The 27666-nt window shown below is 36.5% G+C and overlaps 1 protein-coding gene across 5 annotated transcripts in view; it reads right to left on the bottom strand.

The window, feature by feature from the left end:
* The window catches only part of RNF111 (ring finger protein 111), an 80989-nt gene that overhangs the window by 37206 nt on the left and 16117 nt on the right, over positions 1-27666 (bottom strand). For all 5 annotated transcript variants that reach the window (XM_082647946.1, XM_082647947.1, XM_082647948.1 and 2 more), the window contains one exon: positions 9295-10190. In XM_082647946.1, the coding sequence (XP_082504072.1) occupies positions 9295-10190 (896 nt within the window). The remainder of the gene's footprint in view (positions 1-9294; positions 10191-27666) is intronic.

Below are 27666 nucleotides of genomic sequence, written 5' to 3'. Positions count from 1 at the left end.
ACAACAAATGGCTCAACTTTCTTCTCACTGTGGAATTTACACAGTCTACATTCCTTCACCCGAGGCACCATTCCTAGACAACCTGGAATTTCATCTCTAATATACCTCTACATCATCAAATATCTGCACTACTTCAAAAGTTGGCCACTATCTGGAGGAGGTTACAAGCCCATGACAAAGATCTATAACATGCTCTCTGATACTCCAAAGAGGATAACAAGGAAGGCACTGGTAAATCACAGAGGCAATAAAAGATGATCTGATTGGAGAAATAGTTATTCTAAAAATATTCCAGGGCTTCCCTGGTGGCGCAGTGGTTGAGGGTCCGCCTGCCGGTGCAGGAGACACGGGTTCGTGCCCTGATCCGGGAGGATCCCACGTGCCGCGGAGCGGCTGGGCCCGTAAGCCATGGCCGCTGAGCCTGCGCGTCCGGAGCCTGTGCTCCGCAACGGGAGAGGTCACAACAGTGAAAGGCCCGCGTACCGCAAAAAAAAAAAAAAAAAAAAAAAAAATTCCGTAATATTTCTATTTTGGAATACTTACAAATTGCTCTATCCATTAAATAGAAAAAAATTAAGATTTAAAAATTATGTGCAAATTTTTTAAAGTAGTTTCTAAGTTCTAAAGATTACACACATACACATGTTCAGGTCAAATGTATTTTTAACAGCATAAATATAGGCAGAGAAAAACAAAATAGCAGCACTCAGTGGCTATTTAAAATAATATTATCGATTCAATTTCCAAATTACATTTCTAATTCTTCGTAATCACATACACGATGCAGCTTAAGGTAAGCGTACACAGGCAATCATATATTTAAAACTAAAAGCATTATATATAAAAATAAAAGACCGTGGATTTTTTTTTTAAAAAAAACCTCTCTTATTTTAACCCACCAACTGGACATTACCACTTTACATGGAGAAAAGCTACATCTATATATCAGCTTTATTAGTGATTTTTCTCCATATATGTATACATGAAATTTCTTTACAAGCCTGTTAAAAAAAAAAATCACCTAACATTATTAAACACCTTTTACACAGTTATGCAAAGTCAAATATACATGTAACATTTTGAAGTTCCAATGACAAATGATACAAAGCTAGCTTTGCTAATGCATTAAAATTCAATTTATATAATTTTTTATGAACCCAGAGATTGTATAACTAAAAGTTATATAAATAACTCATTTAGGCACTGTTACTCTTATTGCTTAAACATTTTTCTAAAAAGAATCTTTATAAGCATAACTTGAACATAATACATAAAAATTATGTAACTAAATAATAATCACAATTAGGCAAGATTTGGGCATCTTTAGAATGACTATTATTTAAAACACAATTTAAAGGAAATATTCCTAAAATTATGAAGTTAACCTTAATACAGCTTTTAAAAAATCAAGACAATAGGTCACTTCTTATTGGGCCAATTTCATTTTCATGTCATTTGCATGTAGAAATATTAAAGGATGAGAGACTTGAGTGCAGCTAAGAGTGATGGGACTGCAGGTGATTTAGCTATTTCTTTTAAGATTACTTATTTTGCTTGTACTTATTTTGCTTGTACTTTTTAACATATTTTTGACTGGAGATGTAGTTTCGGCAAAAATCCCCCTGTCAATAATGTATTAATACATCATGAGAAAAATAAAATGTAATAACCTGGGTAGTGTAACAATGGTAACAAAAACAATGGTTTCTCTGACAGAGGTCTTCAAGAACCCCCCAAAATCACTGCTTATTCTGGTCCCCCTGTGCCTTAAGTCTGGTATGATGCCAATAACAAGAATAGCTTGCAATATGTGAGCACATACTTTGTCCCATGTATAATATTCTGCATGTCTAGCTCCATGAAGAAACTGAAACTTAGAAAGTTTAAACGACTTGTCAAGCAAACATGAGCAACACTTGGAATTAACACCTAATTTCAATTTTAAACTCAGGCTCTTTACATGAAGTATATCACCACGCCGTAACTACTCAACAAGTTGGTGCTAATTACTATCAAATCTTCCTGTTACGCTACTGCGCCTGTCTTTTGCAGTCACAAAAGTTACTGAAGTTTTAACAGCTTTGACTCTTCTTTGGGACTCTTCTGTTGGGTATCTATCCAACAGAAACGAAAACATATACATATACAAAGAATCTGTACGCAAAGGTTCATAACAGCATTATTCACAATGGTCAAATACTAAAAACAATTAAATGTCTATCACCTGACTAATGGTAAACAAATCCATACAATGGAATATTATAAAGGAACTAAATAATAAAATAAGTAGAACAGAATAGAATTAAATTAAAATGAAATGAAATGAAATGAAACTAAGTACTGATATCTGCTACGACATGGATGAACCTCAAAAACACTATGCTAAGTGAAAGAAGCCAGACACAAAAGACCACATATTGTATGATTTCATTTATATGAAATGTGCAGAAAAAGCGAGTCTATACAGACAGCAACAGATTAGAGGCTGTATGCGGAAGTGAGGGCAGGACAGGGATTAACTATAAACAAACAGGGATCCAGGATCTTTGGGGATTAATGGAAATGTTCTGAAACTGTACTGCAGTAATGGCTGCACAGCTCTGAATTTACTAAAAATCACTGAATTGTAAACTTAAAATGGATGAATTTTATGGTAGGTAAATTATACCTCAATGAAGCTGTTAAAAAAAAAACCAAAAAAAACCCACCTGTAAAACATTCCCTGCAAGATACAAAACTAGGGGGCTTCCCTGGTGGCACAGTGGTTGAGAATCCGCCTGCCAATGCAGAGGACACGGGTTCAATCCCTGGTCCGGGAAGATCCCACATGCCGTGGAGCAACTAAGCCCGTGCGCCACAACTACTGAGCCTGTGCTGTAGAGCCCATGAGCCACAACTACTGAGCCCACGTGCCACAACTACTGAAGCCTGTGCGCCTAGAGCCCATGCTCCACAAGAGAAGCCACTGCAATGAGAAGCCCACACACTGCAACGAAGAGTGGCCCCCGTTCGCTGCAACTAGAGAAAGCCCGTGCACAGCAATGAAGACCCAAGACAGCCAAAAATAAATAAATAAATAAAATAAATTTATTTTTAAAAAAAAGATACAAAACTAGATTTCAGTAAATGAAAAGACATTCCATACGCTGGAAGAGGAATACCCAAAATCCCAAAGATGTCAGATCACCCTAATTTAGCCTACAAATACAATCCCAATAAAAATATCATCATGTGTCTCCCCACTAGCACCATCCTCAGATAAAAAGTTGATTATAAGTTCACTTGGAAGAATAAACAGGCAAGAATAACCAGGAAAACATGAAAGAGTCTATAATTAAAACAGTGTGCTTCTAGTGAGTGGACAGGCAGACCAACTAATGGAACAGTATGAAAGCTCCATAAATAGATCCAAATACTTATGGAAATTTAACATATGACAAGGGTGGCAACTCAAGTCAATAGGAAAGTTTTTAATGATTTGTTTGGGATAACTGGATAGCCACATGAGACAAAAAGGATCCATTCTTCACACTGTACATGAGGACAAACATCAAATAGATCTGTGCTTTATACGTTTAAAAAAAAAAAGGTAAACAATACAAGGGCTAGCGGGGAAATGGGTTAGTTTCCTTTTAAACTTGGAGTGGGAAAAACTTTCCTAATTATGATTCAAAAACCCAGAAACAGTAAAGGTCAATAAATGTGACTAATTCAAAAAAATTTTGGCAAGGTAAAGAAGTATTGCAGAGTCAAAAAACTAATGACCGGGCTTCCCTGGTGGCGCAGTGGTTAAGAGTCCGCCTGCCGATGCAGGGGACACGGGTTCGTGCCCCGGTCCGGGAAGATCCCACATGCCGCGGAGCGGCTGGGCCCGTGAGCCATGGCCGCTGAGCCTGCGCGTCCGGAGCCTGTGCTTTGCAACGGGAGAGGCCACAACCGTGAGAGGCCCGCGTACAGCAAAAAAAAAAAAAACTAATGACCAATTTGAGGAAAATGTGTTATATAGGATGTATACCTCTAATATATAAAAAAAACTTCTAAAAATGAATGCAAGAATGAAGACCAACATTCTGACAGAAAAACAGGCAAATGAAATGAATAGATTGATCACAAGAAATGCAAATGACCTTTAAATACATGAAAAGACACACAAACATTAGTCATAAAAAATACAAATTAAAAATGTACTGACATACTATTTCTTGCCTCTCAGATGGGCCAAAAATTAAAATCTGACAAATAATTCTGCTGGAAAGGCTTTGGGAAAATAGGCACTTTCACACACTGCTGATGGACCCAAAACGGTTACGATCCTCTCAGAGAAATCTGGCCATATTTTTAAAATAACATACTCTTTTATCTTTGACTCAACAATTCCCTCCTAGAATTCTATCCCAAAGACACAATGGCAAAAACTATTAAATGACATATACAAAAAGTTATTCACTGCAATGCTATTCATAATAGTAAAAGTCTGCAAAGTGTGCATCGATAGGGGACTAGAACAAATTAGGGTATAACTATACAATGGAGTACTGTGGACCTGTGGAAAAAATAAAAGAGGAGTGAAAAAGAATCAATAGAGGGATGAAAGCCTATATATCCTTTATATCTCATCATATATAAACTTTTATTCCTCTATTATATCTCTATACTCTAACGACTGTATACATCGTTAAGTGAAAGAAAGAGCTATATTTTGAGTAAGATAAGGGGAGGATGTATGTATGTGTGTGCATATGTATATATATATATATATACACACACACACACACACACATATATTTGATAATTTTTTTAAATAAATATATTTTATTTATTTTACTTTTGTCTGTGTTGGGTCTTTGTTGCTACGTGCGGGCTTTCTCTAGTTGCGGCGAGCGGGCGCTACTCTTCGTTATGGTGCATGTGCTTCTCATTGCAGTGGCTTCACTTGTTGCGGAGCTCGGCTCTTGGTGCGCGGGCTTCAGTAGTTGTGGCACACAGGCTCAGTAGTTGTGGCACGCAGGCTCAGTAGTTGTGGCACGCAGGCTCAGTAGTTGTGGCGCACGGGCTAAGTTGCTCCGCAGCATGTGGGATCTTCCCAGACCAGGGCTTGAACCCATGTCCCCTGCACTGGCAGGCGGATTCTTAACCACTGTGCCACCAGGGAAGCCCTAATATTTTTGAGGAGAAAAAAAATGGAACAACAAACTAAAACAGAAACTAGTGAAAAATGATTATCTATTAGGGAGAAAAAGATAGGAAGAGAGGGCAGAGGTAGAAAACTAGACCTCAATGAATATATCTTGTTTAAAAGTTTTGACTTTGGAACCAGGTAAATATTTCACATAATTAAAAAGTAAAACTAAACAATTTTTACAAATCTCTTAAAAAACAAAACAGAATCCTTTGCAACAACCACAAATGATCCTAAATGCATATTAAATTGGTGGCATAACCACACAGAAAACCAGCCAAGGGCAAAAAAGGAACCACACAGAAAAATCTTTTATTATATTCAATAGAATTACTGTTAATAATAATTGTAGAGATTTTCATTTACATTCCTTTATGAGTGTTCACTTATGTCTACGTATTTATAGTTTGTATAGAATAAAAAAGTGATTAATAGTGTTAAGAATCCAGATTTTCAATGTGATAGTAAAGAGATCCAAAAATAAAACAGAAGCTTACATAAAAACCCTAATCTTAAATTTTCAATGGAAATAGTCATATGAATTAATGATTTATCTTTCTAAAATCTTTACATTCCGAACTCTGTCCATTAAGAAAGACAAAAAGCAATGATAACCCAGTAGAACAATGAGCACTTTCGTTCCCAGTGGATAGCTTCTAACTATCACTTCTGAATAAAAGGAAATCAGGAGTGCTTGGAATGACTGGTTCCAGGTTTGGAACAGGAAATGTAAAGGATGAATCTGGACTATCTTGTTACATCAGAGAGTAATGAAGTTATCAAAGACTACTGGAGTGGCATCAAAAGGACACAAACCAGGGACTTCCCTTGTGACGCAGTGGTTAAGAACCCGCCTGCCAATGCAGGGGACACGGGTTCGAGCCCTGTTCTGGGAAGATCCCACATGCTGTGAAGCAACTGAGCCCATGTGCCACAACTACTGAGCCTGCGTTCTAGAGCCTGCGAGCCACAGCTACTGAGCCCACGTGCTGCAACTACTGAAGCCCGCGCACCTAGAGTCCATGCTCCGTAACAAGAGAAGCCACCACGATGAGAAGTCCACGCACAGCAACGAAGAGTAGCCCCCGCTCGCCGCAACTAGAGAAAGCCCGCATGCAGCAACGAAGACCCAACACAGCCAAAAATAAATACAATTTTAAAAAAACAAACAAACAAAAAGGACACAAACCAACTTGAAGATGCTCCCACTGGCCAAAGATGAAAGTATCTGAACATCAAAAAGAATAAAAAGACTGCAACACATCAACTATGCTAAAATTCATGAGTTCAAAATGATAATTGAAAATGAAAAACCTCTCTGAATATTGCTAAAGTTTATTCTGAGAAGTGGTAAATGAAGGTAAAGACTCAAGCATTCATCTTACATTTACTGTATCACCTTCATTTCAGAGTAAACAATTAGCTGATGCAGGGAGAATTCTTCCTTATGAAATAACCTCGGTTAATAAATGTAACAGAATGATAGAAAGACAGCATTTTGCAACCCCTAATGAAATAATGGATCTAGGCAAGATCATCAAAGCTGCTGAAAGTATTACATGAAATGTTGATGGGGAACTTTATACTGGAAGGATCAGGATGACACCATCTGAAACCTCTAATCAATTTTAACATGCGATGCAACAGAAAGTACACAGCACCACCAAGGAGGAGTTGCTAAATCTAAGCAAGCTTTTAGATCCACCAGTTTGCAGGAAATATGTAGTATATAAAACAAGTTAAATGGTATGATGTCAGAAATTGTTCTGAATTCTCCACTAAAAAAAAAAGTGAGAGATGGGCTTCCCTGGTGGCACAGCGGTTGAGGGTCCGCCTGACGATGCAGGGGACACGGGTTCGTGCCCCGCTCCGGGAAGATCCCATATGCCGCGGAGCGGCTGGGCCCGTAAGCCATGGCCGCTGAGCCTGCGCGTCCGGAGCCTGTGCTCCGCGACAGGAGAGGCCACAGCAGTGAAAGTCCCGCGTACGGCAAAAACGAAACAAAACAAAACAAAACAAAAACTGTCTAATGACTTAAAAAGTGGTTCTAGCAATTACCAAGTCACCAAAGTCTAAGGTGCCTGTGTGAATAAAACTGTTATCAGAAAATCTGGGTACCAATAAGCAATATTTCTAAATTGACATTTATTCAACATTTTATATATGCAAATAAATTAGTAACTTACTTTTAAGACATCTGACTTTTATTTTTGTGTGTGTGGTTTTTTAAAATATTTTTTAAATGTTTTATTATTAAAAACTAGTTTATAGGGAGGGTGGGAGGGAGACGCAAGAGGGAGGATATATGGGGATATATGTATATGTATAGCTGATTCACTTTGTTATAAAGCAGAAACTAACACACCCTTGTAAAGCAACTATACTCCAATAAAGATGTTTAAAAAAAAAAAAAACTAGTTTAAAACACTGATCTAGGAACCAGAAAACATCAGGAGTACTTGGCTTCAACTTTTGGATTTGTGTTTCGGAGACAAACATGGATAATGTCTGAAAATAATGTAATTCTTCCAAGAGAGACAGTTAAAAAACCCACGTGCTACAATTAGTACTAAACAAGATTTTAAAATGAATTACAGAGTTCGCATTTATCTTGACTACTTGAGGATATATGAACTCCTTTCTTCCTAGATAAAAACAAAGATTCTGGCCTACATTTACTCTATTCTCATGCTTCCTACAAATACCAGGTCCTTAGAACTTCTGCTTTACATCACCAACCATCCTGCCTCATTAATTTCAAGCAGAAATTGGACTCTGCTGCTCCTACTCCCAAAACTAGAGTCTTCACATTCTAACTACCTGAGAAAAATGTGAAATGTGACATTAAGCAAGACAATGCCTATTCTCACCTCCCTCTTTCTCAAGAAACCTCAGGGAATGGTTGCTGTAACCGCCTTTCAGCTGCAGGTGATCTCAATTAACTCTTTTTAAAACAAATACTTGGGTAGGTTATAAAAAAATGAACTAACCATAGCTAAGACTAAAATTAAGAACAAAGTTGCTGATTTCAGGGTTCTGGCAAGAATAGAAAAATAAACGTGGAAGAGGAAAGGGTGCCTTGGAAAAGGAAGGGACCCATATAGAAGGAGAGAAGAGGGAGAAATGGCATATCTGCACAGGAGACTAGTAAGTAGGCTTTGTCCTCAACAGGCAGGACATCAGGCAAAGACTAGGAAAGCGCTGTGTCAGTAATTGGAAACCATTATCTTAGCCGTTTAAAAAGCTCTCCCAACCCCACTTTCCTTACACTTTCACAAGAAATTAATCTTTTACCTCAGTTCAGACTTCACTCAATGCTCACTTCATCAAATTACCTTAAATTACAACAAACTGTAAAAATGGTTTATATGGAACATACACTTCAGAGACTGTACATGAACTTATTCTAGTTAAATATAACATTTACTGTGGTGAGGGGCGCACTCAAGCTAGTCATCTATCGATTCATTTTTAACTGATTAATCATAGGCTCTACTGAGCACCCTCAGGACTAAAAGTTTGTGTTCCAGTATTAGAATAAAAGCTACCTCTCAAATGCTTGAAATTATTTTTCCGTTATAAAGAACATGATAAAGGAAGAGTAAACAGGAAGAATAGAGTACTTAAAGGAAAAATAAGCGTCTTTTTTTAGTGACTAGAATTGTTCTTACTGTAGTTGAATGTGAAAGAAATCTATCACATAGCTATCTGAAAAGGCACTCATAAAAGCTAAACGTAATAAGGAAGCACTATGGGAAAAAAAACTGTACCATAAATCAACAACTCACAAAATATAATCTGATTATGTATAAAATAAAAACTTTTTCCAAAAAAAAACCCAATAAAACCTCTTGCTTCATTTTTGCCAGAAAAATAGAAAATTGTTTAATTTTCTATTTAAAATTTTAGAAATTTTTAAAATTTGTATCTTAGAATTGGGGTCATGGTTTAATACTACAGTTGGTAATTTATCTATATGGCTTAAAAATTAAAGTTAATAGAGCCTCATATTCCTTCTAAATACAATGAAATCACTAAAATGTAGAAGAAAATAAGCACAAACACAATGCAATGGCTTCCATGCTATTCTGAAACTTAAGAAACAAAATTTTTACCTGAGGGAACAGTTGGATTGTTTTGGTGGTTTTCACTGGTAGAAACAAACAAATCTTCTCCTTCAGTTGATGAGCTGGAAGAGGATTCACTGCTGAGGTCATTCTCACTAGAACTACTAGAACTGGGGAGCAATGCATATTTTCTTCGGGCTAACACTTCTCGTTTTTTCCTCTGCATTAATATCCTCTCTTTTTGTTTCTGTGTCCTCTGGGAGGAACTATTTTTCACGAATCTCTTTCTGCATGGAAGTCTCCTTAATGAACTGCTATGAAAACAGGGTCTTTTCATTAACAATCCTGAAACAGATTCTGTCTCAGTCCGAGGCCACTTATGGGACCGTGCACTATGAGTTCTACTTTTAGCACTCAAAATTGCCTGGGAATGTCTTACAGAGACTTCTTTATCCTCATCTGAAGTCACAGTATCAGAGTCTCCAAAATGTAGACTAGATGAAGGAGAAGAAAGACAATCACTAAAAGAGGAATCGTTATCTTCATCACTTGGTGTTTCTAGGTGTTGTCTCAATCCTAATATTCCCTGGTTCTCTTTAGCACAATTTTGCATGTATGAAGGGCCAGCCTGCTGGCTTTTGCGTTTTTTCCTCACAACAACACTTTTTTCTTGCTCTTGTTGGTTACCATTCATGTCCTTCTCTTGTTTTTGAGAATCATCACACAAATGTGAGAATTCATTCCCCACTTTACTATTAATCATCTCAACTCCTGCAGGAAAACTTCTGGCTGCCCCAATGGGCTCTGGATGCAAGAGGATCCCTTTCAGACTCTCCTGTGTCTTTGGTGCATCAGAAGGAATCTCACTCTTCATATCCACTTTTAAGGTATAGAGCTTGTTATATTCAGGAGTCCATTGAGACATGAGAAACTTTAAGGAAGGCCTAGAAGACACAATAAGATATTAAAAAGATGGTTAATGTGTTTTATTTTACTGTTTAAACAGTTCTCAGATTCCACTGAAAATATCCCTGTAATAGGGCAGAATTGCCTTTTCCTCATCAGAATATAAAATGGCTGTAACGAGTCAATTTTCTCTGATACCTCTTACCCCTAAACCCAATTTTTAGAAATAAAGATTACAGAACATAAGCCTACTTCAAAACTTCTATTAACCAAAAAACTGATCTTACTGTGTATCTTCCTAACTTCAGCAGCATAACATATCTGGTCAAAATCAAACAATTTCTCTAAAACCTATTATAGTAAAAATAGATAAAAGGATTAGAATTCAAAAGGCTTTGATTAATCAACACTGGTTTTCTCCTGATATCACATTTTAAAGTGATAATTACATCAAATACTTTCTGTACATCTATATGGTTACTATGTTAGATATATTACTATAAACAACGAACTAATATAAATATAGCTTCTCTTTCATGGTTCTTTCCTTCATAGCACTCTAGTCTCTAACGAGAACCTGAACTCACCAATAGACAGTAGGCACAACTACTGCATTTCATAAAGTTTTAGATACATACCGAATGACCAGAGCCAAAACTGACCTGCTGAAGATCATTCAGTTAAAGCAACACAGCAGAGCATAAAATCAAACTTTCTACAGCTAATCTAAGAATCTAAACCATTAAATCTCTGAAATTATGAGCAGCTGAACAAGGGGACTTGAAATTATAGCATCTACATCAACTCAATGTACATATAAGAATGGTGATAATTTAAGGTAGTAAATATAATGACTCAAAATGGAACATACTTATTTAAAAGGTAGTTAATATGACAAATGAAAACCTTTACTAGTGCTAAAAATGATTTAAACAATGTTAACAATTTAAACTTAAGTTTTTATTGAAGTGTATAACAAAGACACATGTACTCTAAGTCTATAGCTCGGTGAATTCTCACACATCTATGTAACTAGCTCCAAGATCAAGAAACATAAGATAACCAGCACTCCAGAAATCCCCTTCCAGTCACTCCACCCACCAAGAGTTGTAACCATTAACTTAACTTCTAACACCATAGTTTTGTACTTAACGTGCACTTTGTAAACCACTTCCGAAAAAGAGAGGAAAAAAAGATAGATATTTAGTAGCAAGTTTTTTCTTCTCCACAAATGACAGTTACAGGAATAAACAACTTCACAGGTATATATTTTAGTATATAACTATTATCAAATAGATGAACAGATGACAGTAATTAAAAAATGAAACAACCTATTTCTATACGAAGCTATCAAAACCTCTATCTTCTTCAAGGGCAGGTGGTGGTGTATCCAAGATCAGTCATCAAGCCCTGTCTGGATCCACAGTAAAGGAGGAACAAAAAGATGGGTGAACACGTGGGTAGAGCAATGAGAAACTGTAAGAGGTGGCCAGTCACACAAGGATCACCATAATTAAATGCAAGAAAAAACAGGCCACAACGATAAGGCACAGGTATATGTGATTCAAGATTTAAGCTGGTCCCACTAGGATAGCTTTAATAAAAAATACAGATAACAGCAAGTGCTGGCAAGGAAGTAAAGAAAATGGAACCCTCATACATTGCTGGTGGGAATGTAAAATGGTGTATACACTTTGGGAAAGTAATTTGGCAGTTCCTCAAAAGATTAAACACAGAGTTATCATATGATCCAGCACTCCACTCCAAGGTATACACCCAAGAGAAATAAAAACATACATCCATGCAAAAATTTATACACAAATATTCATAACACCATTAGAGCCACTAGTAAGAGCCAAAAAGTGTAAACAACATAAATGTCCATCAACTGATGAAAAAATAAATCCACAAAATGGATTAATACTCAGTAATCAAAAGAAATTAAGTACTGATTCATGTTACAACATGAAACGAACCTCAAAAACACTATGCTAAGTTAAAAAAAGGTCAAAAAACCCACATATTTTAAGATTCCTTTGATGGTTGTTCAACTCAGTGAATATTACGAAAACCACTGAGTTCAGTACACTTAAAGAGAGACTTGTATGGTATGTGAATTATATCTCGATAAAGCTGTTGCCAAAAAGTCAAGACGTAAAGTATCATAATTATCTGGGCATCAGATAATTATGAACCCCTCTTTCGATTCACATCAAAAATATCATGTCATTTGAAAAAATCTGGGGTTCTTCTAGAAGTCATGTCTCCCAGGAGCTGTGCTGAGTTGGATCTCTGAGGAAACAGTCTTCATATGCTGAAGAAAAAAAGTGTCTTAGACTCCTCATCCTTAATTACTAAGTCACCCTCTGGGCCTTGGTAATGGAGATCCTGAGAGGCAATAAAAACTTGCCAAAAGAACAGATAAATTATGAAACCAGGAATATATAAGTGAATTTACAAAGAAGTGATTCATAGCATAATTTACTAAACTCAATTTCTTTTCCATCAGTTTATGCCCCAAAGCCAAAATAATGAACTCTTTATGGTTAACTCTGCTCTGGTTTTTGGTAAATTCTGTCTGCCCCATTCAAGGCAGGGAGGGAAAAAGGGAGAATGGTGGTGTATAATGTGGTGTGTGGTATGTGCATTTGTATACCAGTAACTGTTCTCTGCATTGTCATGCAGTCCTTAGATGCAATATTAACATCCCTTATAACCTGAGATGTTCCCACCAAGGGAGTACAAATGTATGCTCTATCTTGAACTAAGAAAAAGAAGAGAAGCAAGGTCATGTAAAGAAATAAATACCAATACTATATTTTTTTAACTAAAAAAGCAACAAGATTAACACAAAGGATCAATAAAGAATGTTCTGAACTATTTGCTATTTGATAAAATCATGATGTAGTCTTTTCTTTCTTTTTTTTTTTTATTTTATTTATTTACTTTTTTTTTTTTTTTGCGGTACGCGGGCTTCTCACTGCTGTGGCCTCTCCCGTTGCGGAGCACAGGCTCCGGACGTGCAGGCCCAGCGGCCATGGCTCACGGGCCCAAGCCACTCTGCTGCATGTGGGATCCTCCCGGACCCGGGCACGAACCCACATCCCCTGCATCGGCAGGCAGACTCAACCACTGCGCCACCAGGGAAGCCTTAGTCTTTTATTTCTGTAAAAATTACTGGCTGACCTAATTTACAAAGGAGGCAAGTTTGCACTAGATATAGCTATCTCCTTGGCCACATTATGAATGGTTTGATATTATACAGTGTTTCAATACTGAAAACCATAACACTAGTCCCTCTTCGTACTGGTTTGATCCAATCATTTTATTTTTATAACAGCAGCATACCATTTACTCCTGACAGACAATAGTTTAGGATACACAACTAGTAAATCTTGCATGAAAAAAAGCACAACAGCGGGCTTCGCTGGTGGCGCAGTGGTTGAGAGTCCGCCTGCCAATGCAGGGGACACAGGTTCGTGCCCCGGTCCGGGAAGATCCCATATGCCGCGGAGCGGCTGGGCCCGTGAGCCATGGCCGCTGAGCCTGCGCGTCCGGAGCCTGTGCTCCGCAATGGGAGAGGCCACAGCAGTGAGAGGTCCGCATACCGCAAAAAAAAAAAAAAGCACGACAGCTAAAAAGGCTAACTTTCAGAACTAAAAATTAGGGTTAGGATTTGGCAATTTACATTATAAATTAAGCTTATATGAGGGTATAAGCTTAATAAGGGCGGTAAAAACCCATTAAGATTACCAATACAACTTTCAGGAACTGTACTTCTAAACTGTAATACAGTTTAGAAACAGTCACTATTATTAGTATGAACCTTCACTACCAAAGGTAAATATACTTTTTTATGATTTACACAATAGTTTAAATTTTGAATTTTTTAAATAATTAATTTTACAGAACTCTAAAGGAACAAGATTTTAAAAGAAATGTATAAGATAATTTTGAATCTTCTACAAAAGTTTTAGAGGTTTTCAGAAAATGAACTAGAAATATGTTTGCTGTTTATCTTCTTTCATATAATTACATGGAAAAAATTAATACTTTTGCCACAGGCATGTTTTAAACCTTTTCTCTTTCACTGATATTTATTTTACTTTGTGCCAGTTTAAGAATATTAAATCAATTGCCTGACAGAATACTTTCCTATTATATATTTATATTTATACTTTATAAAAACCACTACTTATAGCTAGATAATATAGACAGTATACTTTACATATTCCGAATAATGAAAATTCCATTAGTAAGAAAGAACAGTACCAACAGAGTGAAAAGGCAATCTACAGAATAGGAGAAAATGTTTGTAAATCATACATCAGATAAGGGATTGGTATGAAGAATATATAAAGAACTCCTGGAACTCAACAACAACAAAAAACAAATGACCCAATTAAAAATTAACTAAGGACTTGAATAGTCATTTTTCCAAAGAAGATATACAATAAGCACGTGAAATAAGCACATGTGCCGATAAGCACATGAAAATATGCTCAATGATTTCACTAACCATTACGGAAGTGTAAGTCAAAAATATGAGACACACTTCACCCATTAGGAAGGCTATCATCAAAAAAACCCAAAATAGCAAGTGTCAGTAAGGATGCACAAAAACTGGAACCCTTACAATGGTGGGAACATAAAATGGTGCAGTAGCTCTGGAAAAGGGTATGGCAATTCCTAAAACATTTAACACAGAATTAGTGTAGGATCTAGCAATTCCATTTCTGGTATATACCTAAAAGAAAGCAGGGACTTGAACAGATATTTCCGCATACACGTTCACAGCAGCATTATTCACAACAGCCAAAAGGTGGAAGCATCCTACGTGTCCAATGACAGATGAATGGATAAACAAAACGTGGTACACATACAACGGAATATTCAGCTTTAGAAATTTAGGAAGGAATCCACAGAAAAACCTGCACACATACGTTTACAGCAGCTTTATTCATAATTGGCAAAACTTGGAACCAAGATGTCCTTCAGGAGGTTAATGGATAAACTGTGGTTTATCCAGACAACTGAATATTATTCAGTGCTAAAAAGAAAGAAGTTATCAAGTGATGAAAAGACATGGAAGTACCTTAAATGCATTATTATTAAGTGAAAGAAGCCAACCTGAAAAGGCTACATTGTGTATGATTTCAACTATTTAACATTCTGGAAAAGGTAAAACTATGGAGAAAATCAGTGGTTGCAGATCAGTGGTTGCAGGGCAGGGGCTGGGGGAGGGGGAACAATGAATAGGTAGACCACAGAGGATTTTTCGGGCAGTGAAAATACTCCGATATTATGATGATGACTATATGCCATTATACATTTGTCTAAACCCACAGAAGGTACAACACCAAGAGTGAACCCTAAGGTAAACCATGAACCTTTGAGTGATTACGATGGGTCAGTTTAGGTTCATCCTTGGTTAAAAAAAAGAAAAGTATCTTTTGATGACATATTGATAATGGGGAAGGCTATGCATACGTGGGGGCAGAAAGTATAAGAGGAATCTCTAAACCTTCCTTTCAATTTTGTTGTAAACCTAAAACTGCTCTAAAAACAAAAAGTTTAAAAAAAAAGGAAATTCTGACACATGCTACAACATGAACGGAACTTGAGGACATTAAGTGAAATAAGCCAGTCACAAAAGGTCAAATAGTATGAGTCCACTTATATAAGGTACATAGAGTAGTCAAATTCATAAAGACAGAAAGTAGAACGGTGGTTGCCAGGGACTAGGGGGAGGGGGAAGGGGAGTTAGTGTTACATGGGTACAGAGTTTCGGTTGGAGAGTACAAAAAAGTTCTGGACATGGATGGTGATGATGGTTGTACAGCAATGTGAATGTATTTAATGCCAAACCATATACTTAAAAATGGTTAAAATAGTAAATTTTATATTATGTGTAATTTACCACCACACACACACACAAAAATCCCTACACATTTAATCCTGTTGTGGTATCTGTTTCTCAAAGGACCTGGACTAACACACACTTCATTTAAAGAACCAATCTCGGGCTTCCCTGGTGGCGCAGTGGTTGAGAGTTCGCCTGCCGATGCAGGGGACACAGGTTCGTGCCCCGGTCCGGGAGGATCCCACATGCCGCGGAGCGGCTGGGCCCGTGAGCCATGGCCGCTGGGCCTGTGCGTCCGGAGCCTGTGCTCCGCAACGGGAGAGGCCACAGCAGTGAGAGGCCCGCGTACCGGAAAAAAAAAAAAAAAAAACCCAAAAGAACCAATCTCTTTTCCCCACCACTCTATATCACATCCTGATTTCTGTAAAGTAATTGACTTGCCAATTAAATGAAATTATATCATTATTTACTGTACATTGTACAAGTTCCCTGACTAGAATGGAAGTTCAAAGAAAGCAGAAACCTTGTCCGTCCTATTCACTGCCTGACTTGTACTAATTAAAACAGGTGACTGGGAAGCAGCTGCATAACACAGGGAGATCACCTCAGTGCTTTGTGACCACCTAGAGGGGTGGGATAGGGAGGGTGGGAGGGAGACGCAAGAGGGAAGAGATATGGGAACATATGTATACGTACAGCTGATTCACTTTGTTATATAGCAGAAACTAACACAACATTGTAAAGCAATTATACTCCAATAAAGATGTTAAAAAAAACCAAACAGGTGACTGGCACATAGTAGGCACTCAATGAATATTTTTAAATTGGATTAATCAGTAAAAGAATGCATGGATAAAAGTAAAAAATGACTGCTGTATTTTTTGCTTGGGTAACTAAGAATATGATGATACCAATCACTTAGATAGGAAAGAGGAGAATATGAAGAATGAGAATAATAGTAATAACAAAATTATGTAGTAATTATGTCTAAGACTTCTTGAACATTTACCATGGCCCAATTTTCAGTTACAGAAGCTCTAGAATGACAGAAGACATTTATCTTATATTTGGGAGTCCAATAAGCCCTTAAAGTAGAGAAACTGATCTCAAAAGGGAACAGTAGGGAAATAAGAGATTTTTCTTCTCTATAAAATTGGCAAACCTGATCTACATTGCTGCTTCTCAATGTATAGTAAGTATTAAATAGTGTTAAACAGTATTAAATACTGGTTGCATCTTCCAGAAAGTCTGCAGAGACCACTTTTAATGTCTCTGAGGGCATCAAGGTCCAAGGTTAAAAAATAAATCTTCAGGGACTTCCCTGGCAGTCCAGTGGTTAAGACCCCGCACTCCCAACGCAGGGGGCCCAGGTTCAATCCCTGGTGAGGGAACTAGATCCCGCATGCTGCAACTAAAAGATCTCACATGCTGCAACTAAAGACGCTGCATGCTGCAACTAAGGAGCCCACATGCTGCAACTAAGGCCCAGCACAGCCAAATAAATAAATAATAAATTTTTAATAAATAAATAAATCTTCAAACCAGAGAATTGGCTGGATTCAGTCATACACATGTTTTATTTGCCCTGCACAACTCAGGGGGAAAAAAAAGAAAAAAGAAAAACAACTGATAGTTAATGGTGAAACACTATAGGAATTCTCACTAAAATCAAGAAGAAAAAATGGTTTTCATCATTATATAACACTGTTCTGGAAAGACTAGTCAAGTCATTCAAACAAGAGAATGGACATAAATTTTAAAAAGGAAGTGATTTTTTTATCATTATTTGCAAATGACATTAACAGATGAGAACAGGAAAACCACTGGAAACAGTAAGACAGGACAGGTACATGTATGTTTACCAAAATAATACTCCAAAATCAATGACTTTCCTTTAAATAAACAGTAGCTAGTTAGAAAATATTACAGAATAACAAAAATATACCACTCACTATAGAGGTGAAAAGATTTGATACCTAGTATCAAATTTAACAAGAGACACACAGGACCTATAAGAAACAACTACTATCCTGTCAATTATGCAAAAATTAATGGGAAATCTTCTTCAACTATAAAACAAGGGAAACTAGCATTCCAATTCTCTTCACCTTCAAAAATTCTGTTATCTATAGTCCTCTAGCATACTGTAGTTCATAGTTTTATGTTAAGCAGCTCAGAATTTCTCCTTACTTTTCCAAGTAAAATCTTGAAACCCTCTGAGTAGAGAAAGGGAAGGACAGGGAGTCTCACTGGAGGGCTCCGTGTTGATATAAAAGGGAGTATCCTATTATTTGCTAGAGTCACAGGTCAGTCTTAAGGTTGCATTTCAAAGTAAGTGAACTAAGAAGGATTCATATGGAGAGTGAAAGGATTGAGACCTAAATCCAGAGATGTTTACTCTACTCCTTAACCTAAACAGATATCCATAGAGACAATGACTTGAGAGGAAGTGGACATGGGATATCCAGCCTCCATTCCATGTTGCTCTGGACATTATTACTCATGGTATTAAAAGGAATGAAGGTACAGTACAATGGAGTTTAGAACTATCAGACTCTTGAAGTTGCCTTATGAGAGGTCTGCCCAGGATCACTATCTCCCCTGAAAGGGTAAAAAGGAACAAAGAAGCACAGAAAGCACCCAGTTTACATTTAGAGTTCCCATGGGTTGATTATTTCATCGAAGGCTTACTCTGTGAATGTAGAATTTTTGTGCCCCACCATCCCAGTACAAACTTGACCTCAAATGACTTAGAGTAGAGAACTAGCTGATTAACCAAACCACCAAGAGGAAGACTTCAAAAAAAGAAATCTTCTATCTCCAAAATATTCTAGGAAGCTAGAAAATAAAGACAGTACAATAATAATCAAAAAAGCTATAGTGAATCTAAGGACTTTGGGAAAATATTACGGAAAAAAAAACACTCAAAGGATACCGAGTGAAAGGGAAGGTGATTATCTACATTTAAGTGGGATCACTGACAAAAAGGAGTAAATAGTCAAGCAAAGGTGTTATTCATTTGTGTACTAAAAAAATCTGGGTTCAAGTCTCTACCCCTGACTATCTGTGTAACCTAGGGCATATTACTTAAACTAACACTGTTTCCCCTCTATAAAATTGGGACAATAACAGTATCTACCTCGTAAAAGTGCTTTAACAGTTAAATGAGAGTACCTATCAGAGTGCCTGGCACAATGGCTGTTACTAATTCCTTTTCTACAGTTACACATATAAGGCATACAATGTTTAAGGCCTTCCCTTATACCTAGAAATAAATGAAGTCCTCAGAGTCAAAGAAGGGCATAAACTCGACTGTTCCTGCAGAACCTTAAAGTACAGAAATAAAGGCCTAAGATTCTTTCACACAAAACGTATGAAAGCAAATAATTCTAGACTCTCCTTTACTATGGAGGATTAGTTTGGGGAGCTGGATGTTTCAGCTGCCCCATTTCTAATACTAGACATTATACTTTTGGAAAAAGAGAAATTAAATATCTGTCTAATAATAGGTTTCTATTACTCAATGAACTTAATGATTTTCTTGTTCGTCTTGTTTAAAGTACTCTAAAATCCCTAAGTATTAGTCATCAAAGAAAAACACAGCTAGCATCTATTTAGGTCTCCTATGAGTACAAACTGGGTGGAGTTCAATATATTATAGAGAGTCTACCGCTCTAGTCATGATTGTGTTATTATCATGGCCAGTAGCAAAATGAAGGGTGTATCTATCCTGGCAAGCCTGAAGAGTATCTGGCAGTCAGTTTCAACTAGTTAGTAAGGCAGTATTACAAATTATAGGGTACAATGCACAAATAGCTAACATTTCTGGCCTGGACTTTGGAATTTATATTACAACATGAAATATAAAGATATTGCTAATTATTATATAAAATATATTCTATCATGAAAATATGAAAGAATCAACCAAAAAAGGCTTATATCCGAAAAACTACAAAACTGTACAACACAATCCTCGTAAGTGGGGAGACACTTCATTTCTGAATGAGCAAACACTCCAAATTGGCTCTGTTACAAATTAGAATATACAAATTTTTAAAATATAAAACATAAATACCATCACCATAGACATCTTGGGCCTTTAAAAACATCATATATTTTTTAATAGTCTAAAGACATATATGTAAAGATTAATTCAAATTCATACTGTTAAAAAAAAAATTAAAAAAAATAAAAATAAAAAAAATTCATACTGTTTACATTCAGTTTCTCATCATTTTGTTCACTGAAAATTTCAAATAATTTTGAAACATTTCAACATTTAATTAAAAATAACAACTATACAGTTATATGTATTACTGAGGAGGGTAGAAGTGAAAGGGAAAATTTGAATTCAAACCTTTTTTTTCCTTTTTTAAAATCAAGCATTAATTTTTATAACAAAGATAAAATTAGGTACATCTTGTTATCACTTATATGTGGAATCTAAAAAATAAAACAAATGAATGAATATAATAAAACAGAAATAGACTCACAGATATAGAGAACAAACTACTGGTTACCAGTGGGGAGAATGAAGGAAGGGGGGCAAGATAGGAGTAGGGGATTAAGAGGCACAAACTACTACATATAAAATAAACAAGCTACAAGGATATACTGTACAACACAGGGAAATATAGCCATTATTTTATAATAACTTTAACTGCAGTATAACCTATAAAAATATTGAACCACTATGAAACCAATACACCTGAAACCAATAAAATATGGTAAATAAACTATACTTCAATTAAAAATTCAGGGTATATGCATAAAATAAGCTGCTATGCAGCCTTTAAAAATGAGGTAGGCGGGCTTCCCTGGTGGCGCAGTGGTTGATGCAGGGGACACGGCTTCGTGCCCCGGTCCAGGAAGATCCCACATGCCGCAGAACAGCTAGGCCTGTGAGCCATGGCCGCTGAGCCTGCGCGTCCGGAGCCTGTGCTCCGCAACGGGAGAGGCCACAACAGTGAGAGGCCCGCGTACCGCAAAAAAAAAAAAAAAAAAATGAGGTAGGCTCTGTACAAACTGATAATTTTTTTAAAGCAGATTGCAAATAAGTGTTATAATGCATGGGGAAAATACAGAAAAATATATACTTAGTTTGGGACTGAAACTGTAAGGTGGAGACTTAGAGCACTGGGTTAGGAGCATTTATCTTTAGTGTTACAAATTTCTGCATGGTTTGAATTTTTTATAAAATGATCATTTGCCACTTCTGAAATCAAAGTACAAGAAGTTGTTAAAGGAGTAAAAAAAAAATAACTGAATATATTTTATTTTTCCTCTGGACTAGGACACAACTTTGTTAGTAGCAGATTACTATATAAATCAAATATATGATAGTATGATTTTTATGAGAACCTTGGCTAAGCATAAAATTCCTCCTTAGTGACCAGAAATGACCACCAGTCCTGGACAGCTTAATGAGAGAATAGGGCAGAAACTGATAGCATCTAATTGTTAGCAAATCTGAATGAAGTTGTCAAATTTGAGAGCTGATTATGCTTTTTAGTTACTGATACTAGTCTACCTAGGCACGTTGTTTCTGAACTTATCTGTATGAAGAAATTTTCATGCTTAGAAAGTAATAATCTATCATCAAATAATCTTTACCAATGAAAGTACAATAATTATTATAGTTAAGTGAAAAGTGCCCATAAAAACTCAAAAAAATGTTCAAGGAAAACAAACCTCCACAATCTTTTGTTCTTGATAGTTTTTCAAATGATCAATCTGCCAACTTTCAAAAAGCTTCAAATTCACAAATTTGAAGTGAATTGAGAGTTCTTTCTTTTTTAAAGTGATAGAGGCCAACATAAAGACAATATTTTTATTTTATATGTGGAAAGATATCTGCTTTAACTTGCCTAATTTCTTATCAAAATTTAATAATCTGCAAGAGCTAAATGTAGAATTAAACCATACTGCTAAATAAGATCTGACATCTTTACCAGAGTACATTTAACATTATGAACTAATTTTTGTTAATAATTTTAAGTGATTTGGTCTTTTACTTACGAATAAACAGTCACATATGTTGAATGATGCTAAAGTAGTAAGGAGAAATCAAATCAAAAATACAAAAATAAAAATCGTGGCTCATGCAAGACTCTTTGAAGTCACAAAGAGTCACAACCTCAACGAAGCAGTGAGCACATCCTTGTGAGAAGCAGGAAAGACTATTTGAAATAGGTAGGGTGGAACCAAATGATGGTGGGCTGAAAAAGTCAAGATGAAAATTTCTGACTGATACAGTATATGCCTAGTTATTCAATTAGTTCTGGAATAACTACAAGCCTATGTCAAAGGCAAATGCAATAACCAACTTAAAGTGGACACACAAGAATCACTACCTATGAGGGCTTTGTGGATTTGTGGGCAGAGATATAAATAAGATATAGGGTCTTATCTTTCAAGAAGTTCATAATTTAGTACGACAAAAAGAACATAAAAGACCCAAAATACAGAATGCTATGAATAATGATATAAATAAAAGCACTCTCTATAGAACACAAAGGAGAAAGCATGTGGTGTCTCTGGTAAAGGATTCATATAGAAGGTGACATCTAAGTCAAACCATGAAGTATGCAGAAGGTGATGGCAGGCAGAGAAAATCCTTCATTTCAAACAATGCTGAGACATGGCAAAGAATGACAGTATCAAAGTACTCTGATGTTTGGGGTGTGGGGGTTTTTTTGGTTTTGTTTTTTAGTGGGAGAGACTAAGCTAGAGTCAAATCATCAAAAAGTGAGGGATAATGTTTCTACTTAACACAGTTTAGATTGAAGGTGGCGCTAACAGCAAGAGGCTGGAGAGAAAGCAGAGAGACCAGGGAGAAGGCTTTGCAGCAGTGGGGGCAAAAGGTGGTTTTAGGGTTGGAGGGTGGTGTGAAGGAAGGAGAACTTGTTTACCAAATCAAGGGCTGCATCCCCAGAATCGACCAAACTTGAGCCAAAACACCAAAATATGACCCTGAAGCTGTCTACATTTTTTCAGAGCACTGCTCAACAAGTGAGCTAGAACCACAAACTGCAGAACACTACAGAATTATGCCATTTTGGAATGAATGCTGTTTCTTCCTGGTACCACACCTGGCCTTAAACTTTATACCCCCTAAATGAAAAAAACAAGAAACAAAAAAAACCTTCGTACTCCCACCCAAAAACATACTCATGTTAAAATATGGTATCTTTCATAATTAAGTAACTTATAATTCCCTTGCATAAAATACTCTTCAGGTTTTATCATGTTGTTGAAATAACTCCCCTTTTCTCTTTCTGTAAGGCAGTAATAAATACTCCATTTATCTGGAAGTCAGATTTCCAACAACTTCAACTCTTGGGAACAGAGCCTAAAGGAAAATGATTCTACGAAGGTTCAAAATAATTGTCAGAAAGGCCACATGCAATTCAATACTCAGAGACTATTATTTTATATTTAATAGTAATAAGCTTAGTTGTCTGATTACAGGTATAACAGATGGAATACTGGTGGCAGCACCTAATAATTAAAAGATAGAAGAACTAAGCCACTTGTCCCAATGACTAAAAAGTCAGCAGTTTGCCTAGATTAAATAACATTATTTATGTAAACAGATTCTGAGGGCAACACTGTAATAAGCAAAGAATAAAAGCTGATGTTCAGAATCATGATTCTGAGCCATCCAGGGGGCAGACTGTTCTCAGTAAAATAAACAAGCATACAGCATGTTTTAGACATATTTATAATAATATGGTTAAAAATTTTTAGTTGCTTACCATGGGTTAACATGGTAACACATCAATTGTGACTAACAATATTATCTCAATTTTTATTGAAAATGTACAAATAAGATGACAATGTCGATGGTACAAAAAAACGCATATAAATTCACAAAAATGGTAAAAGAATAAAATATACAAAATACCTGCAAAATATGAAACTATATTCCTAATATGCAAAGTTTATTCAAACTGACAAGAAGGAAAACATATGTGAATTCTACCTATAATGTTTTACTTACTTTTATTCTTTTTTTTTTTTGAGAAATTTATAAAGTGAAATAACCAAATAGGAAAAAAAAAAAAAAGGAGAGAGATTCAGATTTGTTATTTAAAAACTCTGGTCCCTAGCGGGTGTCAGATCTAAATTGCTAAATATAAGTAGGAGGACAAAGGCTGAACTATAGAATTTTTTAAAAATTAGAAATTAAGTTCAGAAAACCTTGTGAATATCACTGGCTCTTTCTTCGACTGTTATGACAAAGATGAACTCTGCTATTCTTTGACTAAAACCTTTTCTTAGAGCTACAGTTGCTATTTCAAATCAGGTTTTCCAAGAGAATTCAACAACAAACTCTTTCCTTGATCCAGATCCATTCATTTTCTAAAATACTTAGTAAAGTTTCAAGGCAGTAATAGATTAAAAGCTCCAATTTCCATTACTTGCAACCAAACTCCAGCAAAAGCAATTGGAAAGAGGCTCCAACCTCCCTAATCTTTTACCTGCCCTGACAGTCTACAAATCATTTGTAAATGACTTGTATGTTTAAAAACAAAAAATTTCAGCATTATGGAAAAGAAAGGTAAGGCTGGAATAACAGCAGTTATGGCAAAATAATATTATTGATGATGACAGCAATAATGATGATGATAATAATGGAGAGGAACAGGCTCAAGGAAGCCTGAAATTCCTGTTAGCAGAAGTTCTCAAACACACTTCTTTGTCCATGGAAGGTTTCCTGATGACACCCTTCCTTTCTGCATCCAAAGAGAGTTCATCTCTTCTGAAATTCAGAATAAAACAGAAGAACCTAATGACTCTTCCCCATTTGCCTGCCCTAAAACAAGCATACATTCCTTAAAGCTTTCTGACTTTAACTTTTCTTTTTTTAAACACTTAGAAGTACTTTTAAAAATCTGCTTTTATGACTCCACAGCAGAAGACAAAGTCAACAAACACAGATACTATCAAGTACTATGATACAAATGTGTGATGCTATAACCACTCTACCATTCATCCAAATATTCAGACTTTCCACACTGTGCACAGGAATTGAGTCAAGAAAAGGGAACTAGGACCCAGCACCCAGATCCTGATTTTTAATATCATTCTTCAACAAAAGGAATCAGGGCTCCTTGGAGGAATGGCTGATACTAGAACTGTGGCAAGAAAAACAGATGAGCCTGGAGCATCTTACAGTACCAAAAAGTAAAGGACACAAAACACAAAAGAACAGGGGCATGTCAAAGGGACACTGGAGCCAACCTGCAAGAGCTCCTAATGGCCAAAGCTATAACAGTTGTGGCAACAAAATAAATAACAGTACTGAATTCAAACTCAAAGTATGAAATAAATACCCATTTAGTCCACACTGATATAAACAAATGATTAAATAAATAAGTGGGAGTGAAAAGACAGAAGAATTCCAATTGATTATTGTAGATACATCCCTTCCAGAAGGTGGAACTTTGAACAATTTGTCCCCCTTTAATGACTTGCTTCCAAAAAAAAAAAAAAAAAAGACTAACAGGAAAGGACAGGAACTTTACTGTGGCGAAAGCTGGCAAACCCTACATTGACCAGGTGATCAAGGATTAATATCATCAATCATAAGTCATGATGCTAACAAGGGCACTTCACCTCTGTGGTATTCTTCCCGGAATCCACAACCCGAGTGAAACCAATGAGAAAAATATTAGACAAACCCAAACTGAGGGACATTCTACAAAACACCTGATAAGCACTCCTCAAAACTGTTAAAGTCATGACAAACAAGGAAAGAAAAACTGTGAGAGCACAGGAGACTACGATCAAGTAATGTACTAATGTTGGTTTCTTAGTTGTGATAGATGTACAATAGCTAAGATGTTAACAATAGGAGAAACGGTGACAGATTTATGGGAATTCTGTGTACTACCTTTGCAACTTTTCTGTAAACGAAAAACTGTAAAATAAAAACTTTTTTTTAAGGGGAAGGGGGGCACTAGGGTATTATTTGCAAATTTCCCCCATTCCTAGGAAAGGGAGGAGACAAATGAGAGACAATGGAGCTTACCCTGCTCTCCAATCTCACCATTACCTCACTACTGCCAACAATATCCCCCAAAATCTTACACTGAACTACTAAGGGAGGAGGGAGTGGGACTCTAAGGCTGGAACTACCAAGGGAAAAGAAAGGACCTAATACTATCTGGTAGCTCCACTGGGATAGCAAGGCATGTATCTGTATACACTGGGAAATTATGTATAATTCATGGAATTTCTACAGAGAAATTATTGAATGATGTCACCTTTCCAAACTACCACTGGGAATCTGGCAAATAAAAATGTATTTCTTGGGCTCAACATCACTAATTATTGCAGAAATGCAAATCAAAATTACAGTGAGGTACCACCTCACACTGGCTATCATTAAAAAGTCTACAACTAACAAATGCTGGGGCTTCCCTGGTGGCACAGTGGTTAAGAATCCGCCTGCCAATTCAGGGAACACGGGTTCAATCCCTGGTCTGGGAAGATCCCACATGCCGCGAAGCAACTAAGCCCGTGTGCCACAACTACTGAGCCTGCGCTCTAGAGCCCGTGAGCCACAACTACTGAAGCCCACCTGCCACAACTACTGAAGCCTGCCCACAAATATCTGGACAAAACTATAATTCAAAAGATATATGTACCCCTATGTTCATAGAAGCACTATTCACAATTGCCAAGGCATGGAAACAACCTAAATATCCATCGATAGATGAATGGATAAAGAAGATGTGGTACATATATGCAATGGAATACCACTCAGTCATTAAAAAAATGAAATCATGCCATTTGCAGCAACATGGATAGAACTAGAGATTATCATACTAAGTGAAGTAAGTCAGAAAGAGAAAGACAAACACCATATGATATCACTTACATGTGGAATCTAAAATATGAAACAAATGAACGTATCTACGAAACAGAAACAGATTCACAGGCATAGAGAACTGACTTGTGGTAGCCAAGGGGTGGGGGTGGGGTCGGGATGCAGTGGGAGTTTGGGGTTAGCAGATGTAAGCTATTATATATAGAATGGATAAACGACAAGGTCCTACTGTATAGCATAGGGAATTATATTCAATATCCTGTGACAAACCATAATGGAAAAGAATTAAAAAAAGAATGTATATATATGTACAACTGAATCACTTCACCATACAGCAGAAATTAACACAGCATTGTAAATGAACTGTACTTCAATTTAAAAAATTTATTTCTTGGGTTAAAATGTTCAGCAAAGATGCATTAACAGCCAATATGTACACAAAGCATTCATGTGCCCGAATGCATGTGTGAGTGTGTTTTATCACTTTTTTGTGATATAAACAGTGAAGGAAAGAAAACTTAGTAGTAGTAGTACTTCCAAGCACTAAAGGCTACAGCGTCTTAATCATTAAATATGTACGACAACTACATTAAGACAAAACACTAGAATTAAGCCATTTGTTCTTATACAAACTAGGAAATCTTTGGTCCCAACCTTGACAACCTTGGTTTGGTGTTGGACCATAACAAATCCCCTTCAGCTGGAATGTATGCCAAATCAAAAAATTCATGTGCTATGGACTGAATTGTGTCCCCTCAAAATTCATATGTTGAAACCTTAGCCCCCAGTACCTCAGAATGTGACTATATATAGG

This window comes from Grampus griseus, assembly GCF_964374135.1.
Source record: "Grampus griseus genome assembly, chromosome: 2".
Taxonomy (NCBI): Eukaryota; Metazoa; Chordata; class Mammalia; order Artiodactyla; family Delphinidae; genus Grampus; species Grampus griseus.
Note: the sequence above shows the minus strand (reverse complement) of the source record. Positions and strands in the feature narration are given on the sequence as shown.